The sequence below is a fragment of the Pseudophryne corroboree genome, chromosome 6, assembly GCF_028390025.1.
Source record: "Pseudophryne corroboree isolate aPseCor3 chromosome 6, aPseCor3.hap2, whole genome shotgun sequence".
Classification (NCBI taxonomy): Eukaryota; Metazoa; Chordata; class Amphibia; order Anura; family Myobatrachidae; genus Pseudophryne; species Pseudophryne corroboree.
In genome coordinates, this window is record NC_086449.1 from 420263931 (window position 1) to 420283867 (window position 19937).

The 19937-nt window shown below is 46.2% G+C and overlaps 1 protein-coding gene across 4 annotated transcripts; it reads right to left on the minus strand.

Annotated features, from left to right (window-relative positions):
- Positions 1-356: 356 nt before the first annotated feature.
- On the minus strand, positions 357-5266 carry LOC134932488 (putative nuclease HARBI1). 4 transcript variants are annotated; one of them, XM_063926954.1, is made up of 5 exons: positions 4306-5266; positions 3848-4220; positions 3518-3539; positions 1657-2211; positions 357-530 (listed from the first exon to the last, which is right to left on the minus strand). In XM_063926954.1, exons 1-3 carry the CDS (start codon positions 5048-5050, stop codon positions 3536-3538), a joined length of 1122 nt encoding a protein of 373 aa, XP_063783024.1. In that variant the 5' UTR covers positions 5051-5266; the 3' UTR covers positions 357-530; positions 1657-2211; positions 3518-3535. The 4 variants fall into 4 exon arrangements, with proteins under 4 accessions (XP_063783024.1, XP_063783023.1, XP_063783022.1 ...); XM_063926953.1 differs by having other exon boundaries at positions 1657-3539; XM_063926952.1 differs by having other exon boundaries at positions 3518-4220.
- Between the last annotated feature and the right edge of the window lie 14671 nt (positions 5267-19937).

Below are 19937 nucleotides of genomic sequence, written 5' to 3' on the forward strand. Positions count from 1 at the left end.
GACACCTTTCCTTTTAAAGACCACAAGCCCTTTTCAATTACGAACCCAATTAGTGTAATGATTGATAATGTTCCAAAACAATTAAGTGTGAGAATAAAAAAAAATTAACACTTTGTTGCCATAATTGGCCATCAACATGTCAAAGTGTAAAATTGTTTTTTTTTTTTTTTCACTTTTTTAATTTTTAAAGGTGTTGTTTGTGAATGAAGGTGTTTACATGTTTCTTAACACAATAATCTCCTTTTTTTTTTGGTAAAAATGTAACGTTAGATGTGTGTAATTTTTTGTACAAAACAAATTCTGCCTGCCAATCTGCTGATCCTTTTTTGCATTAATAAACACAACACCCGGTTAACTTTAATCAACTTTTTTATTTTTGTATTTGTTAATATTTTTTTTTTTTTACAAATAAAAGAATACAAGTCAAGCAAATTTTTGCAAATGGTCCACACAATCCATCATTCCTTGCAGGTGTTGGCGCATGGTGTAAAGTATCCCTGAAAAACTTGTGGGATCTCCAACTGCAACATCTGAAATTAAGATGCAACACAAACATTAATAACTTAATTACATTACTTATTAGCCAAGCAAGGCGCAAAGCACACTTAAATGCTGGCATGTCCAAACTGCTGGACTCCAGCTGTTGTGAAACTACATATACCAGCATGCCTTTACACAGTTTTGTGGTCAGGGAATGGCAAAGCTGTGTCAGGGCATGCTGGGATGTGTAGTTTCTCAACAGTTGGAGTGCCGCAGTTTGGACAGGCCTGCTTTAATGGCAAAGTTACTACATCCTGCCTGTTTTATGGTACAATCATTAGCAGAACACACAAGCCTGCTCAGCCTTTTTATCAGATTTTAAAGTGTTCCAGACCATGTGTTACATTTACTACTATGTGAGTTATATTTAAGATGGAACGTTGCCCATAGCAATCAAGCAAAAATATGATTATTATATTGTAGAAGTGGATCCCAATTTTTTAAGTATAATCTTATTGATTGCTATGTCCGACATCCCATGTTAAAGATAACTACCATCTTCGTCAGTGTGACACCATGTTGGCATTCATTCCCATTTGTTGTTTTATTTGTTTTGTATTTTTAGTGGGTTGGTCCTGCATCATCACACTGCATATCCACATCTTCAGAAGGCCAACATATCATAGCATTCCCACACTCCATGAAAGCTGCCCTTACTAAATAAGTGCAAACATGTTTGACTTGAACACTTATTAATTTTGAGAATGTAACTTTCACACAAAAAAACAGTGTGTCATTAGGCTGCATAACAAAGTGAAGCATGTGATTTTTAAGTGTAAATATTCAGACTACACAGGCCCAAGTGTAAAAGGCAAACATACTAAACTCCACTCAGGTCTAACTGTTTCCCAGAAAAAGTAACACATATAAACCCTGTTCTCCTGGCAACCCTGGCTACCTAATGAGTGTCAACCTAGAGTGGACACACAAAACATTGCACACATACACACTGTACATATAATGACACTCACAAATATGTAAAGGCAACATGTACACCATGATGAAATTTTTAAATATTTTTCCAGGGTCCAAGAATTCAAACAGTACAACACTGCATGTTTTGGCATTGTAAGTGTAAGTGGGTAATCATTTTTAAAAAAATTAAAATATACTTACTTTCCACGGCAACATCCAGACTCCCGGAACGTTCGGCAGGGGCTTCCTCTGCCCATTCACTTGGTGGGGATGTTGGCTGGATGGGGGAAGGCGGCTGGATGGGGGAAGGAGGAGGGATTGGGGAAGGAGGAGGGATTGGGGAAGGAGGAGGGATTGTGGAAGGAGGCTGGATGGGGGAAGGAGGCTGGATTTGGTCCGCAATTTCAGAGGGGGGGTCTGATTGAGAGGGCGAGGGGGGCGGAGAAAAAGTTAAAGCAATAGAGGGTGAGGGTGGTTCAGATTGTGATGTTGATTTAGAAGGAGAAGGGGTATGGGAAGGAGGAGAAGGGGTCCCAGAAAGAGATGGAGAGGTGTGGTGAGAAGGGGAATGTAAAGTGGAGTGGGCCAGGGAAGCTGATGGGGCCTGGGAAGATGAGGGGGACTGGGAAGCTGAGGGGGACTGGGAAGCTGAGGGGGAGTGAGAAGGGGAGGGGGAGTGAGAAGGGGAGGGGGAGTGAGAAGGGGAGGGGGAGTGAGAAGGGGAAGGGGGTGGGGAGTTTTGCCGTTGTTGTTGTCCTAGAATGATAATATTGTTCAAATTGTTCAAACATGATAAATTACATAGTAATCAATTTGTTTTATCAATGTTCTGTTCATTGTTAAATTATTTGTTTTGTTCCAAAGAAAAGCAAACATGTTAAGATCCTCTTCATGTTGGCCACAGCAAACAAAATGAGTCTAAAATTTAACTTTGAAGCTCATTCCTTAATCTAGGCAATTGAGTCATAGTGATTGGTCTCAGCAACATCACCAGATTACTATTCAAGGCACCTTATTATATAGGCTGCACTGATCAAGTATTGTGGATTAATTTCCTGCCTGCTTCTTATTTTTTGTAAACATGCACTTGTTTGGTGTTACTTTGCTACAGTCAGTACTGTTTTACCTAACCACACACAGTGTCCTAATTTCCATAAAAGGGCATTGCAGGTTGCAATTAGCCTACCACTTACTGTAAAATGTCTGCAAATCCAAGGGGTTTACAGCAGGTATTGAGTAGGCAATTGGCCAAAAGCATGTGCAGTGCAGGGGTGGCAGATATAACATGTCCCGAGAGAGTGTGTTTTTTTTTTTAAATTTAAAATTATGGCCAGGGTAAATACATGCAGCTTTATTTTAGCCTTGCAAATTTTTGCACCTGATTTAACACACCCCACCCAAAACTTACTCTCTCTGCACATGTTACATATGCTTCCCCTGCAGTGCTCATTGTATTTAACAATTGTTACTTAAATTACGGAAGGCCAAAAATTGGAAAATAACACATTAGCACAATTTAGTGCAAAAAACTTATGTAAGGTAACTTACTTCGTGTATGCAGCGCACGGATTTGATGGCGGATCTCCGCCAACAAATCTGGAGTCCGCCTACGGAGATCACTCCACCTCCTTTCGAGCTGGATGATTGTCCGCCTGCTGCGGACTCGCGTCCGCAGCAGGCGGCGGACCTCCGCGTAGGCCTCGCGCTTCACCCGATTGGGGATGAAGCGCCCAACGCGGCCTACGCGGCGGTCCATCACCGCAACCAGCACGCGGAGCTCCCGCCTGGTGAACGGTGCTGCACGCATCATGGCAATGGCGTTTTCCTTATTTGGGCATATATTTATAGTGTCTGTTAGCATGTGATTGGTCAAAAATCTATGTTGTCATTTCTATTAACTTTATTGATCTTTGCAATGCTGTGAAAAGCAGAGTGTTATTTGGCACGAGCGTAAAAACGCAATAGCAGAAGCGAAAATGTTTGGTACACAAATTTAAGCAAACAAAACACACACAGAGACACAGACTTTAGTTACAAATACTAAACATATCTGTGTACTCACCACAGTTCGTGTGATAATTCAGCTGGACAGTCACAAAGTGTGAAACATTGAGTATCATTTGTTTGTGTGTTTGGTTACATAATCAGGATTTGATGATATAAAACAAATAAGGACACTATTTAGCAACATTACAGTATTTAAATTTCAAAATAAACATTGTAAGCTTAACGTGTTTTTGTATTTTGAACCAAAAACAATTACACATTCCAACACCACAAAATCCGTACCCAATCACTTTACAAGATCATACAAATTGAAATCATGGTTTATAAAACAGAAGCATACTGTGTTGTATTATTTGGCCAAATATAAAATATATAAACACTATACCTGAAATATTCTGCTACAATTCTTGCCCTCACTTGGCTCCCCCTCCGTGTCACACTCCCCCCACCGAAGCGTGGCACAACCCCTGGCTCCTCATCAGGCAATTCCTCTGCCTGAGGAAGCTCTACACTACTCCTTACCGCGATATTATGGAGTATTGCGCACAGGACCACTATTTTACTTGCCATCTCCGGCGAATACATGATGTCGCCACCAGTGCGGTGGAGAACACGAAACCGCCCTTTCAGGACACCAATTGTGCGCTCCACCAGCTGCCTAGTGGCAGTAAGCGCGGAGTTAAATGCCATCTGTGGTCCTGGCCTGGGATTACGGTAAGGAGTCATGAGCCAGGGGGTGCAAGGATATCCACGGTCTCCTGTTGGAATAAAAGCAAAAATTTAGATCTTAAATTTTTAAAATTTAATTTTGTTTTAATCAAAAATATTTGAGCAACAACTCACCCAATAACCACATGTCTGGTCGTTGACTTGATCTTAATCTCTGCCATATCCCTGATTGTCTAATGACATACGCATCATGGGAACTTCCAGTAAACTTTGCGTTCAGGGAAAGGATCTGGAGGGATGGCCCACAAACAACCATTACATTCAGAGAATGAAACAGTTTCCTGTTTCTAAAAATTTCTTCATTATGTTTTGGTGGCTGAATAGCTACATGTGTGCCATCCACAACCCCAATAACATGTGGGAAGCGACTACCACCTTCCGCAAATTGCCGCTTCACCACATCTAGGGCACCAACATCCAAAGGCATAGCAATAAATTGCTTAACACGCTTGAGGAAAGCCTGGCAGACACGTCGCAGGACCTTACTGAACTGGCCCTGCGACATGCCAACCAGGTCTCCAACCACATGCTGGAATGATCCTGTGGCCAAAAAATGTAACACTGCAAGGAATTGTGTCAATGGTGGTATTGCTGTAGGATACCGAATTTCAGACTCCAGATCACTCTCTATTATGGAGAGAGTGTCTAGGATTAGATGTGGTGGCAGCCGGTATCTACGCACCACCACATCATCTGGCATCCCAAAAAGTCTGACACGGGTTCTGAAAATTGGTGGCCTAGCACGCCTCCGTTGCCTTGGTTGATGAGGAGCCGGCTGTGGTTGTGGGGCTGGCGGTTGGGGTGGGAGTGCTGGCGTGGGTTGGGGAGGTAGGGCTTCTGCCGCAATATGTATTGACATCACACACTTTTTGGAGAGAATGTTAAGAAATGTAAAAAAAAAATAATTCAAAGTTTTCCAAAATTTTACACAATAACTGTTTTTACAATTGTGGTGTCAACTTACTGCAGGAGCGTACATTTTTTCTGTGTTGAATTCATGTCCAAAATGCAAAAATAAAAAGCAAATAAAACTAAATTTAATATTTGGATATAAAAAACATATATTAATGCAAAAAAACTTTATTAAAAAAAAATACCAAAAAAATAAGAAATTTAGTACCTAGTCCAGGAAAGACAAACACTACTTTGCAGATCAATCCTGGAAAACCCAAACACTTTGTTTAGCAAACTTTAAAAAAAAAAAAAATTAAAATTTTAACAAACACAAACAAGCACCAACACAGGCCAAGGACACTTACCTGCTCCTAAAGAAATAAAGTCTTGTTTTTGTGGACCACACCCAAAAATGAATACAAAATTGGTTTTTCTCACCAAAAAGGAAACTCCTACAAGAGAACACAAATGACAGTCAAAAACAGCATACAGACACTTCCAACAAACAAGCTCCAACACAGGCCAACGACACTTACCTGCTCCTAAAGAAATAAAGTCTTGTTTTTGTGGACCACACCCAAAAATGAATACAAAATTGGTTTTTCTCACCAAAAAGTAAACTCCTACAAGAGAACACAAATGACAGTCAAAAACAGCATACAGACACTTCCAACAAACAAGCTCCAACACAGGCCAACGACACTTACCTGCTCCTAAAGAAATAAAGTCTTGTTTTTGTGGACCACACCCAAAAATGAATACAAAATTGGTTTTTCTCACCAAAAAGTAAACTCCTACAAGAGAACACAAATGACAGTCAAAAACAGCATACAGACACTTCCAACAAACAAGCTCCAACACAGGCCAACGACACTTACCTGCTCCTAAAGAAATAAAGTCTTGTTTTTGTGGACCACACCCAAAAATGAATACAAAATTGGTTTTTCTCACCAAAAAGTAAACTCCTACAAGAGAACACTAATGACAGTCAAAACAAAGAAGCACGGGAATATTTTCACAAATGGACTTGCAAAATATATATGTGTTATAAAAATTAAAATATTAAAATGTATTTAAAAAACTTGCCAACACCAAAAAAAAAAAAAAAAAAACAGAATACTCACAAACGAAAATACCCACAAAAAATGCCACTGTCTATATTCAAAACGCAAAGAAAAGGACAAAGGTATGCTTGACAATTACTCACTCTGCCAATTCCACTATCACCTTCCCGCACAAGCCAACAACTCAAACGCCAAACTACCAACACTTACAGCATGCACAGTAGGCCCTTAAATAAGCAGTGCAATCATTCAACAGAATAACAGTGTACACCTGTGTGAATTAACGAGTCGCACGTAGGTATATAAGCGCACACACCTCGGCGTACACACGTCATCACAAACATGGCTTCTCGTGAGCAAATCGCAGCAGAGATAGACCGCATTGCAGAGCAGCAGATGGCATTGCAGAAACAACGGCTAGAGTGTCAAAGGCGCTTGTTAGAATACGCCTCTGCGGAGGTTAATGCAGGACCTAGTACTCTGCAAATTTCTGCTTCTGAACCTCAACAATTGAGTGTGGATACCCTGCCACACACACATAGTGAGCAAACTGAGGGAGAATTGACTTTAGCCACACAAACACAGCAGACAGAAGCTGCTAGTGAGGAGGAAGATGGAGATGACCAACCTGAAGAAACCTCACAGGCTACCTCCAGACGGAAAAAAAGACAGCCTGCATTCACTAAGAGGGAGTTGCGTGTCTTGGTCACGCAGGCCATGTCCAAAATACATAGGGGCCCCAAAAACATGGGGGCTGCTTCCAAAGAACGCATCTGGAGAGACATCACAAAATCTGTGAATGAAGTTGGCTCTGTCGTCAGAACATCACAGGAAGTGAGATGACGGTAAGTGCATCTTGACAATCCTTTTTCTGTGCTAAGTTGCATAAAAAATGTAGTTACATGTCATGTTATGTCTAGCAAACACAAGCAGAACATGTGTGCTATATATTTACTTTGAACAATAAGAAGACTCAACTTTTTCCCTCTTTCACAATATTTATGTAGGTGGGCCGACTTCAAATCCCGCCTGAAGGCAAAGAGGGCTGCGGAGTGGAATGCCTCAAGGGCAACAGGGGGGGGACCACCTGTCGCTGTGGAGTTTACTGACTTGGAGGAGATGGCGATGGCCTGTGTGAGTTATGAGGAGGGCCAAGGGGTGTCTCATATGGACACGGACCTGCCTGAGATTCTGACGGGACATGACTTGGAAGGTAAGTTTACACATGTATTTGTCTGAAATTTGAACTGTATTAATAATCTTAAACTAATTTTGACTCCAACTTTTCCCCCACACATTCTTCTATTTGCTTGCCACAAAACACAGCACAGGGGGGTGAACAGTTTGAGTCACAGGCCGGTTATGTGGTTGAGGCTGAGGTGGAGGGACCTAGTGGGTCTGCCAGTGTGGGCCAACAAAACCCACCTATGCAGGTTCCTACTGGCCCCCCCACCCAACCCTCTGCTATCCCGGAGATCCTGCTTGAAATTGCTAGGTATGGTGAGAGCCTAAACACATTTCAAGACGGGGTCATCCGGGAGGTAAGCCAGATAACTGTCCGGCTCACTGAGATCCGAACCTGTGTTGAGCAAGGTGTTGCTCAACTCTGCCAAAGTCTGGCAGAGATCAGGCAGGCCCAAGAACAACTGGCCTCCTCAAACCAAAGCCTTGCAACTAACATCTTGCAAGGGCTCCAGGCCATCGCTGTCTCCCTTGCCCACAGTGGCAGAGAGCCAACCACATCGGCTCCCTCCCCTGCCCCTGCCCAGGAAGAACAGGACACTGGGCAGGCCCAACGAAGGTCACTCCGCAGACCAAGCAAAGAAGATCAGCCTCAGGCGGGGCGAAAAAGAAGAAAGTGATGTCTCTCCAGATGGGCAGCACCCATGTTTTTGTAGTTGCCTCTATGTTATTTTGGACTTGGCTTGTGTGGCCAGAATGGATCACTCCCTCTTAGTGAAATGACTTTTTTCTGTTTGGAGGAATTGTAGCCTGTGAGTTTCTTTTAAAAAACAACAGAGCCATCTTCCTCTCATTAGTGTGCTGTGTATTGTTGTGTTTGTGTGGTGGATACTAATTATTTCTCAGTTTGTGTCAAATTTTTGTGTGGCAGGGTGTGAAATATGTTGAATTTATGAATTTATAAGATACTTTTGTCAGAAGCAGAAATTTGCAGAGTACTGAGTTCTGCAATATAATTTTTGTCAGTGCCATCTGCTTGGTGCTTGGTCTATCTCTGCCTGTGAGACTCATGTGGAGCCATGTTTAAATGTTGGATAATATTATTACTGTAATAAAAATAAAAAATAAAAATGTGTGCAATTTCTTGAAGGTAATGCATTAGCAAAATCTTAGTTACCAAAAGATTAGGTCAACATATAGACACTTGGTGACCAATCTGCTAATTCTCCTTAAAATTAAACAAAAATGTGAAAAAAGGTATGTTTTGCACCACACTTTAATGTCCATATTAATAAAACAGACACGACAACTTGATAAAATATCTTTGGACAACATGACATCATTGAAAACATTGACAGATGTTAAAAACATATATTATTGTGACTTTTAAAAATAAAACATAGTGTATGCGGCATTCTGTGGGTGTTGGTTAATTAATCAGAATGTTGCAGAATTATATAACTTTAAATAAAAATGTAACTTGTTTGTATTTAGTAGTCTAACACACATTAAAACATTTCGTCACAATGCTTACACACCAAGTTAAACACAAATAACAACCTTATTTCACAGTGTGTGAGATTAATATGTGAGTAGAATAAACATGTAATGTGTGTTCAGTCAATTGGTGGTTGGTAACTTTCATGTGCTCAGTAATTAACAAGTAATTGAACATCAGATGAATGTGCTCTCCAATTAACTGCTAATTACTGCATACACACTTGGACCAGTACTTCGCAAATGTAGAGTAACTGCAGACCTACTCTGCTGCTGCGTGAATGTTGCTACGGTTTCCTATGTTAGTTTTAACAGCGACAAAGTTTATTTGCGAAAAACACGCCTATTGCAAGTTGCATACTCCCACACAGTACGCCCACTTTCACGCCCATGTTGGAGCATTGCGAAGTCTCGCCTCCGCCACGCCCACGCCACTCCTCGTTTTCGTTTGGCAGTTACGGCTTTTTTTTCCCAAAGTAATTTTGCACAGTTGTCGTACGTATGTCTTCGCGCATGCGTAATCACGCATTTGCGCATGCGCAGATACTTACATTTCGGACATTTGCGATGCGATGACTCTTAGCGATCAACTCGGAATGAGGGCCCTAATTTCCTGGACTTGCCACCTGTTTAATTTGCTGCCTAGAACCTTCAACTGCCAGTTTATTTGGACATTAATACTTATACCACAATTGTGACTGGACTCTGATCCCTGTTGTTGTTGTTGTTGTTGTTGTTGTTGTTGTTGTTGTTGTTGTTGTTGTTGTTGTTTGCCTCCTGAGTACTGCTTTACCATTTATAAAATATACCTACTATTGCACCTGAACATAGGGGGTCATTCCGAGTTGATCGCTCACTAGCTAGTTTTAGAAGCCGTGCAAATGCTATGCCACCACCCACTGGGGAGTGTATTTTAGCTTAGCAAAAGTGCGAACGCATGTGCAGCCGAGCTCTACAAAAACAGTTTGTGCAGTTTCAGAGTAGCTCTGAACCTATTCAGTGCTTGCAATCACTTCAGCCTATTCCTGTCCGGATTTGACGTCATACACCCGCCCAGTGAACGCCCAGCCACGCCTGCGTTTTTTCAGACACGCCCGCGTTTTTGCAAACACTCCCTGAAAACGGTCAGTTGACACCCAGAAACGCCCCCTTCCTGTCAATCTTCTTGCGGCCGCCAGTGCAAAGGAAAACTTCGCTAGAACCCGAGCACAACCACAAAGAGCTTTGTACCCGTACGTTGCGCGTGCGCAGAAATGCAGTTTTTTTCACCTGATCGCTGCGCTGCGAAAATCAGCAGCGAGCGATCAACTCAGAATGACCCCCATAGGTTCCTGTATGTCCATACAGGAGAAATTCCATGTGAACACTGACATACCTCTAGGGATGAGCGGGTTCGGTTCCTCGGAATCCGAACCCGCCCGAACTTCAGTTTTTTTCACACGGGGCCGAGCGACTCGGATCTTCCCGCCTTGCTCGGTTAACCCGAGCGCGCCCGAACGTCATCATCCCGCTGTCGGATTCTCGCGAGGCTCGGATTCTATCGCGAGACTCGGATTCTATATAAGGAGCCGCGCGTCGCCGCCATTTTCACACGTGCATTGAGATTCATAGGGAGAGGACGTGGCTGGCGTCCTCTCCGTTTATAGAGAAGAGAGTGAGACAGTAGAGAGAGACACAGTAGTAATTTTGGGGAGCATTAGGAGGAGTACTAGTAGTTACTTGCTGAAGTGATAGATAGTGTGACTGTATTATCTGACTTGTGGGGGAGACACTGACAGTGGGGAGCAGTTAGAGTCTGAGAGCAGGACTCAGGAGTACATATAACGTACAGTGCACACTTTTGCTGCCAGAGTGCCACACTGCCATTGTGACCACACTGACCACCAGTATAATATATATTGTGATTGTCTGCTTAGGAGTACTACTTGCAAGTTGCTGATAGTGTGACCAGTGACCTGACCACCAGTTTAATAATCACCACCAGTGAGTTTAATATATATATATATATATATATATATATATAATTGTATATAATATATATATAATATTGTATACCACCTACCCGTGTTTTTTTTTTTCTTTCTTCTTTATATATACTACTATAGTAGCTTACTGTAGCAGTCTGCGGTGCTGCTGAGCTGACAGTGTCCAGCAGGTCCGTCATCAGTCATTACATAATAAATATATATACCTGTCCGGCTGCAGTACTAGTGATATTATATATATATATATTGATTTCATCTCATTATCATCCAGTCTATATTAGCAGCAGACACAGTACGGTAGTCCACGGCTGTAGCTACCTCTGTGTCGGCAGTCGCTCGTCCATCCATAATTGTATACCACCTACCCGTGGTTTTTTTTTTTTTCTTTCTTCTTTATACATACTACTATAGTAGCTTACTGTAGCAGTCTGCGGTGCTGCTGAGCTGACAGTGTCCAGCAGGTCCGTCATCAGTCATTACATAATAAATATATATACCTGTCCGGCTGCAGTACTAGTGATATTATATATATATATATATATATTGATTTCATCTCATTATCATCCAGTCTATAGTAGCAGCAGACACAGTACGGTAGTCCACGGCTGTAGCTACCTCTGTGTCGGCAGTCGCTCGTCCATCCATAATTGTATACCACCTACCCGTGGTTTTTTTTTTTCTTTCTTCTTTATACATACTACTATAGTAGCTTACTGTAGCAGTCTGCGGTGCTGCTGAGCTGACAGTGTCCAGCAGGTCCGTCATCAGTCATTACATAATAAATATATCTACCTGTCCGGCTGCAGTACTAGTGTGATATAATATATATTGATTTCATCTCATTATCATCCAGTCTATATTAGCAGCAGACACAGTACGGTAGTCCACGGCTGTAGCTACCTCTGTGTCGGCAGTCGCTCGTCCATCCATAATTGTATACCACCTACCCGTGGTTTTTTTTTTTCTTTCTTCTTTATACATACTACTATAGTAGCTTACTGTAGCAGTCTGCGGTGCTGCAGAGCTGACAGTGTCCAGCAGGTCCGTCATCAGTCATTACATAATAAATATATCTACCTGTCCGGCTGCAGTACTAGTGATATTATATATATATATATTGATTTCATCTCATTATCATCCAATCTATATTAGCAGCAGACACAGTACGGTAGTCCACGGCTGTAGCTACCTCTGTGTCGGCAGTCGCTCGTCCATCCATAATTGTATACCACCTACCCGTGGTTTTTTTTTTCTTTCTTCTTTATACATACTACTATAGTAGCTTACTGTAGCAGTCTGCGGTGCTGCTGAGCTGACAGTGTCCAGCAGGTCCGTCATCAGTCATTACATAATAAATATATCTACCTGTCCGGCTGCAGTACTAGTGTGATATAATATATATTGATTTCATCTCATTATCATCCAGTCTATATTAGCAGCAGACACAGTACGGTAGTCCACGGCTGTAGCTACCTCTGTGTCTTTTAGTTGTGCCTATTAAAATATGGAGAACAAAAATGTTGAGGTTCCAAAATTAGGGAAAGATCAAGATCCACTTCCACCTCGTGCTGAAGCTGCTGCCACTAGTCATGGCCGAGACGATGAAATGCCAGCAACGTCGTCTGCCAAGGCCGATGCCCAATGTCATAGTACAGAGCATGTAAAATCCAAAACACCAAATATCAGTAAAAAAAGGACTCCAAAATCTAAAATAAAATTGTCGGAGGAGAAGCGTAAACTTGCCAATATGCCATTTACCACACGGAGTGGCAAGGAACGGCTGAGGCCCTGGCCTATGTTCATGGCTAGTGGTTCAGCTTCACATGAGGATGGAAGCACTCAGCCTCTCGCTAGAAAAATGAAAAGACTCAAGCTGGCAAAAGCACCGCAAAGAACTGTGCGTTCTTCGAAATCCCAAATCCACAAGGAGAGTCCAATTGTGTCGGTTGCGATGCCTGACCTTCCCAACACTGGACGTGAAGAGCATGCGCCTTCCACCATTTGCACGCCCCCTGCAAGTGCTGGAAGGAGCACCCGCAGTCCAGTTCCTGATAGTCAGATTGAAGATGTCAGTGTTGAAGTACACCAGGATGAGGAGGATATGGGTGTTGCTGGCGCTGGGGAGGAAATTGACAAGGAGGATTCTGATGGTGAGGTGGTTTGTTTAAGTCAGGCACCCGGGGAGACACCTGTTGTCCGTGGGAGGAATAGGGCCGTTGACATGCCTGGTGAAAATACAAAAAAAATCAGCTCTTTGGTGTGGAAGTATTTCACCAGAAATGCGGACAACATTTGTCAAGCCGTGTGTTGCCTTTGTCAAGCTGTAATAAGTAGGGGTAAGGACGTTAACCACCTCGGAACATCCTCCCTTATACGTCACCTGCAGCGCATTCATAATAAGTCAGTGACAAGTTGAAAAACTTTGGGCGACAGCGGAAGCAGTCCACTGACCAGTAAATCCCTTCCTCTTGTAACCAAGCTCACGCAAACCACCCCACCAACTCCCTCAGTGTCAATTTCCTCCTTCCCCAGGAATGCCAATAGTCCTGCAGGCCATGTCACTGGCAATTCTGACGAGTCCTCTCCTGCCTGGGATTCCTCCGATGCATCCTTGCGTGTAACGCCTACTGCTGCTGGCGCTGCTGTTGTTGCTGCTGGGAGTCGATGGTCATCCCAGAGGGGAAGTCGTAAGCCCACTTTTACTACTTCCACCAAGCAATTGACTGTCCAACAGTCCTTTGCGAGGAAGATGAAATATCACAGCAGTCATCCTGTTGCAAAGCGGATAACTGAGGCCTTGACAACTATGTTGGTGTTAGACGTGCGTCCGGTATCCGCCGTTAGTTCACAGGGAACTAGACAATTTCTTGAGGTAGTGTGCCCCCGTTACCAAATACCATCTAGGTTCCACTTCTCTAGGCAGGCGATACCGAGAATGTACACGGACGTCAGAAAAAGAGTCACCAGTGTCCTAAAAAATGCAGTTGTACCCAATGTCCACTTAACCACGGACATGTGGACAAGTAGAGCAGGGCAGGGTCAGGACTATATGACTGTGACAGCCCACTGGGTAGATGTATGGACTCCCGCCGCAAGAACAGCAGCGGCGGCACCAGTAGCAGCATCTCGCAAACGCCAACTCTTTCCTAGGCAGGCTACGCTTTGTATCACCGGTTTCCAGAATACGCACACAGCTGAAAACCTCTTACGGCAACTGAGGAAGATCATCGCGGAATGGCTTACCCCAATTGGACTCTCCTGTGGATTTGTGGCATCGGACAATGCCAGCAATATTGTGTGTGCATTAAATATGGGCAAATTCCAGCACGTCCCATGTTTTGCACATACCTTGAATTTGGTGGTGCAGAATTTTTTAAAAAACGACAGGGGCGTGCAAGAGATGCTGTCGGTGGCCAGAAGAATTGCGGGACACTTTCGGCGTACAGGCACCACGTACAGAAGACTGGAGCACCACCAAAAACGCCTGAACCTGCCCAGCCATCATCTGAAGCAAGAAGTGGTAACGAGGTGGAATTCAACCCTCTATATGCTTCAGAGGTTGGAGGAGCAGCAAAAGGCCATTCAAGCCTATACAATTGAGCACGATATAGGAGGTGGAATGTACCTGTCTCAAGCGCAGTGGAGAATGATTTCAACGTTGTGCAAGGTTCTGCAACCTTTTGAACTTGCCACACGTGAAGTCAGTTCAGACACTGCCAGCCTGAGTCAGGTCATTCCCCTCATCAGGCTTTTGCAGAAGAAGCTGGAGGCATTGAAGGAGGAGCTAAAAGGGAGCGATTCCGCTAGGCATGTGGGCAGAGCCGGCGCAACCCACTCAGCAGATCCTGCAATGCAGGGAAGCGCCAGTGCTGAAGAGGCGCTTTCCCCGCATTGCAGTGCTGAATACTCTGCTGTTGCTGCTGGCTTCTGCTCGGGATCCTCTGGCTCCCTCCTATCTCTCTCTCTCCTCCCCTGCACCTTCAGCAGCGGCGCTGCCACATAGGGGACATCTCATCCACTGCCGCGGACTCCCCCTACCCTTTAGCAGCAGCGTCGTCAGCATGATTTAGGGGTGGGGGGGTTCCTGGGGTTAAGTACCCCGGGCCCCCTGTCAGCCGTCACAGGTCGGATCTTCCGACCCGAGATGCAGCACTCCCATATCCTCGCGGCGCTGGCAGGCAAACTCGTCGCCGCCAGCGCTGCATAGAAGACCGGACAGGGCAGCCGAGTACAGCAGGAGGCGGAGAAAGTGGCCCCCTGCTGCACCTATAGATGCTGCTCCCATCCCTGCCGGAGCTCCGCCGGGCGCCCATGTGTGATGTGCCCGGCTCTTGTCCCTGCTAACGCCAGGCTCCCGGTTCCTGTCCCTGCCGCCGGGCTCCCACGTGGGTTGCACTGCGCTGCAGTGCGCTCACTGGTAGACTTTGTTGTTGAATCCAAATGATCAAATATGTGCCTCTCCCACCCTACACCCCCTCTCACCCTGCAATCTCACCCCCCTGCACACCCCCTCTCACCCTGCACACCCCTCTGTCACCCTGCGTCCTCTCCCACCCTGCGCACACCCCTTCTCACCTTGCGTCCTCTCCCACACTGCACAGCACAACCCCCTCTCACCCCTGTATTACCCTACGTCCTCTCCCAGCCTGCACACACCCCCTCACCCTGTGTCCTCTCCCACCCTGCACCCCCCCCACTCACCCTGCGTCCTCTCCCAGCCTGCACCCCCCCCTCACCCTGCGTCCTCTCCCACCCTGCACCCCCCCACTCACCCTGCGTCCTCTCCCACCCTGCACCCCCCCCACTCACCCTGCGTCCTCTCCCAGCCTGCACACCCCCCCTCACCCTGCGTCCTCTCCCAGCCTGCACCCCCCCATCACCCTGCGTCCTCTCCCACCCTGCACGGCACAACCCCCTCTCACCCCTGTATTACCCTACGTCCTCTCCCAGCCTGAACACACCCCCTCACCCTGCGTCCTCTCCCACCCTGCACCCCCCCACTCACCCTGCGTCCTCTCCCACCCTGCACACCCCCCCTCACCCTGCGTTCTCTCCCACCCTGCACAGCACAACACCCTCTCACCCCACTACTACCCTACGTCCTCTCCCAGCCTGCACCCCCCCTCACCCTGCGTCCTCTCCCACCCTGTACACCCCCCCTCACCCTGCGACCTCTCCCACCCTGCACAGAACAACACCCTCTCACCCCTATATTACCCTGCGTCCTCTTCCAACCTGCACACCCCCATCCCACCCTGCGTCCTCTCTCACCCTGTGTCTTCTCCCAACCCTCACACCCCCCTCTCACCCTGTGTCCTCTCCCAACCCTCACCCCCCCCTCTCACCCTGCGTCCTCTCCCAACCTACACCCCCCCCCCTCTCACCCTGCGTCCTCTTACCCTGGTGTCCCTCTCCCATACTGTGTCCCTGTCTTCCCCTTTCCCTCTCCCCAATATGTCCTATTCACACCCTGCAACCCTCTACCACCCAGAGTCCCAATCCCCAATATGTCCCTCTCCCACCCAGTGTCCAAATCCCCCACAATATGTCCCTCTCCCACCCTGCATCCCCCCCTTCCTCTGTCCCTCTCCTTATGTCCTCCTCCCACGCACTGCCCCCGATCTCCAAGTCCTTCCTCCACCATGTGTCCTCCCTCTCATTCAGTCCGAGGACACGCCCCTTTTTCAGCGCGCATGCCTTTGACGTGCGCAACAGTACACCCCAGAGTGGACACTATACCCCTTGCGCTGCCCCCACAGAGGACATCTCCATCCACAGCCGTGGATCCCGGAACTAGGTGCACCGAACAGTAGCAGACGGAAAGAAATCCCGCTGCTACAACCATCGGCTCCCAGGCGCTCCGAGTAGTAGTGAACAGCCGATTTGCTACTGTCAGACACCTACGTTGGAGAGACTGAGCACCATTCACCTGTGAGTTATATCTTCATTAGTTTAAGTATGGATTGCCGCTACCACTGTTTACATGACCGCTGGTGGGACTTAAGGGAAACTGATTTAAAGGTTCCACAAACTGAGATACTGAACATTAAAAACTTTAATAAAGGTTAATAAAACGTTTTGTTCTATGCATTTTCCACACATTCAACTACCCCCCCCCCACTGCCACTGCCGCCGATAGTCCCCTCCCCCTCACCTATCACAGACTTCACTGCGCCAGTAGCAGACCCCTTCCCCCTCCCACACAACCGCCGCCGGTAGGGTCCCCTTTGCCTGGGGGCCTACTCTGCTGTAAATATGGCCCTGGCGGCCACAGCTCTTCAGTCTCTTGGAAATCTCCTGTGTAAGTACTGCACTCCCCCCACCCCCCTCTCTCCCCTCCTGTGGACATAAGTGTAAGGGGCACTATTACTGTGGCCATTATGTGTTGCATTACTACTGTCGGTGTTATGTGTGGCACTACTACTGTGGGCATTACGTGTATACGGGGTACTACTGTGTCTGGTAACATGAATAAGGTACACTACTATGTGGCACAACATGAATCATGGGCACTACGTGCGTTGTAATAAGATTGTGTTACTGTGTGCCGTAATTTGAATTAGGGGTACTATTGTGTGGCCACGCCCCTTCCTTGTGATACTACACCCCTTTTTGTAGTGCACGCCTATCCATTTATTATGTATGAGAGGGCGCAAATTTATCGTTTGCAGGGGGGCGCCGAACACCCTAGCACCGGCCCTGCATGTGGGACTTGTGGATGGAGCCCTTAATTCGCTTAACAAGGATTCACGGGTGGTCAATCTGTTGAAATCAGAGCACTACATTTTGGCCACCGTGCTCGATCCTAGATTTAAAACCTACCTTGGATCTCTCTTTCCGGCAGACACAAGTCTGCTGGGGTTCAAAGACCTGCTGGTGACAAAATTGTCAAGTCAAGCGGAACGCGACCTGTCAACATCTTCTCCTTCACATTCTCCCGCAACTGGGGGTGCGAGGAAAAGGCTCAGAATTCCGAGCCCACCCGCTGGCGGTGATGCAGGGCAGTCTGGAGCGACTGCTGATGCTGACATCTGGTCCGGACTGAAGGACCTGACAACGATTACGGACATGTCGTCTACTGTCACTGCATATGATTCTCTCACCATTGAAAGAATGGTGGAGGATTATATGAGTGACCGCATCCAAGTAGGCACGTCAGACAGTCCGTACTTATACTGGCAGGAAAAAGAGGCAATTTGGAGGCCCTTGCACAAACTGGCTTTATTCTACCTAAGTTGCCCTCCCACAAGTGTGTACTCCGAAAGAGTGTTTAGTGCCGCCGCTCACCTTGTCAGCAATCTGCGTACGAGGTTACTTCCAGAAAATGTGGAGAAGATGATGTTCATTAAAATGAATTATAATCAATTCCTCCATGGAGACATTGACCAGCAGCAATTGCCTCCACAAAGTACACAGGGAGCTGAGATGGTGGATTCCAGTGGGGACGAATTGATAATCTGTGAGGAGCGGGATGTACACGGTGATATATCGGAGGATGATGATGAGGTGGACATCTTGCCTCTGTAGAGCCAGTTTGTGCAAGGAGAGATTAATTGCTTCTTTTTCGGTGGGGGTCCAAACCAACCCGTCATTTCAGTCACAGTCGTGTGGCAGACCCTGTCACTGAAATGATGGGTTGGTTAAAGTGTGCATGTCCTGTTTATACAACATAAGGGTGGGTGGAAGGGCCCAAGGACAATTCCATCTTGCACCTCTTTTTTCTTTCATTTTTCTTTGCGTCATGTGCTGTTTGGGGAGTGTTTTTTGGAAGGGCCATCCTGCGTGACACTGCAGTGACACTCCTAGATGGGCCAGGTGTTTGTGTCGGCCACTAGGGTCGCTTATCTTACTCACACAGCTACCTCATTGCGCCTCTTTTTTTCTTCTTTGCGTCATGTGCTGTTTGGGGAGTGTTTTTTGGAAGGGCCATCCTGCGTGACACTGCAGTGCCACTCCTAGATGGGCCAGGTGTTTGTGTCGGCCACTAGGGTCGCTTATCTTACTCACACAGCTACCTCATTGCGCCTCTTTTTTTCTTCTTTGCGTCATGTGCTGTTTGGGGAGTGTTTTTTGGAAGGGCCATCCTGCGTGACACTGCAGTGACACTCCTAGATGGGCCAGGTGTTTGTGTCGGCCACTAGGGTCGCTTAGCTTACTCACACAGCTACCTCATTGCGCCTCTTTTTTTCTTCTTTGCGTCATGTGCTGTTTGGGGAGTGTTTTTTGGAAGGGCCATCCTGCGTGACACTGCAGTGCCACTCCTAGATGGGCCAGGTGTTTGTGTCGGCCACTAGGGTCGCTTATCTTACTCACACAGCTACCTCATTGCGCCTCTTTTTTTCTTCTTTGCGTCATGTGCTGTTTGGGGAGTGTTTTTTGGAAGGGCCACCCTGCGTGACACTGCAGTGACACTCCTAGATGGGCCAGGTGTTTGTGTCGGCCACTAGGGTCGCTTATCTTACTCACACAGCTACCTCATTGCGCCTCTTTTTTTCTTCTTTGCGTCATGTGCTGTTTGGGGAGTGTTTTTTGGAAGGGCCATCCTGCGTGACACTGCAGTGCCACTCCTAGATGGGCCAGGTGTTTGTGTCGGCCACTAGGGTCGCTTAGCTTACTCACACAGCTACCTCATTGCGCCTCTTTTTTTCTTCTTTGCGTCATGTGCTGTTTGGGGAGTGTTTTTTGGAAGGGCCATCCTGCGTGACACTGCAGTGCCACTCCTAGATGGGCCAGGTGTTTGTGTCGGCCACTAGGGTCGCTTAGCTTACTCACACAGCTACCTCATTGCGCCTCTTTTTTTCTTTGCGTCATGTGCTGTTTGGGGAGTGTTTTTTGGAAGGGCCATCCTGCGTGACACTGCAGTGCCACTCCTAGATGGGCCAGGTGTTTGTGTTGGCCACTAGGGTCGCTTAGCTTAGTCATCCAGCGACCTCGGTGCAAATTTTAGGACTAAAAATAATATTGTGAGGTGTGAGGTATTCAGAATAGACTGAAAATGAGTGGAAATTATGGTTTTTGAGGTTAATAATACTTTGGGATCAAAATGACCCCCAAATTCTATGATTTAAGCTGTTTTTTAGGGTTTTTTGAAAAAAACACCCGAATCCAAAACACACCCGAATCC

What these genes read in the sequence shown, in the direction of transcription:
- LOC134932488 (XM_063926952.1), bottom strand. Translation starts at nt 5,050, where the DNA reads ATGTCAATACATATTGCGGCAGAAGCCCTACCTCCCCAACCCACGCCA. An exon ending in ACCAGACATGTGGTTATTGG is followed by an intron (nt 4,221 to 4,305) that starts GTGAGTTGTTGC and finishes TTATTCCAACAG; the next exon opens with GAGACCGTGGATATCCTTGC.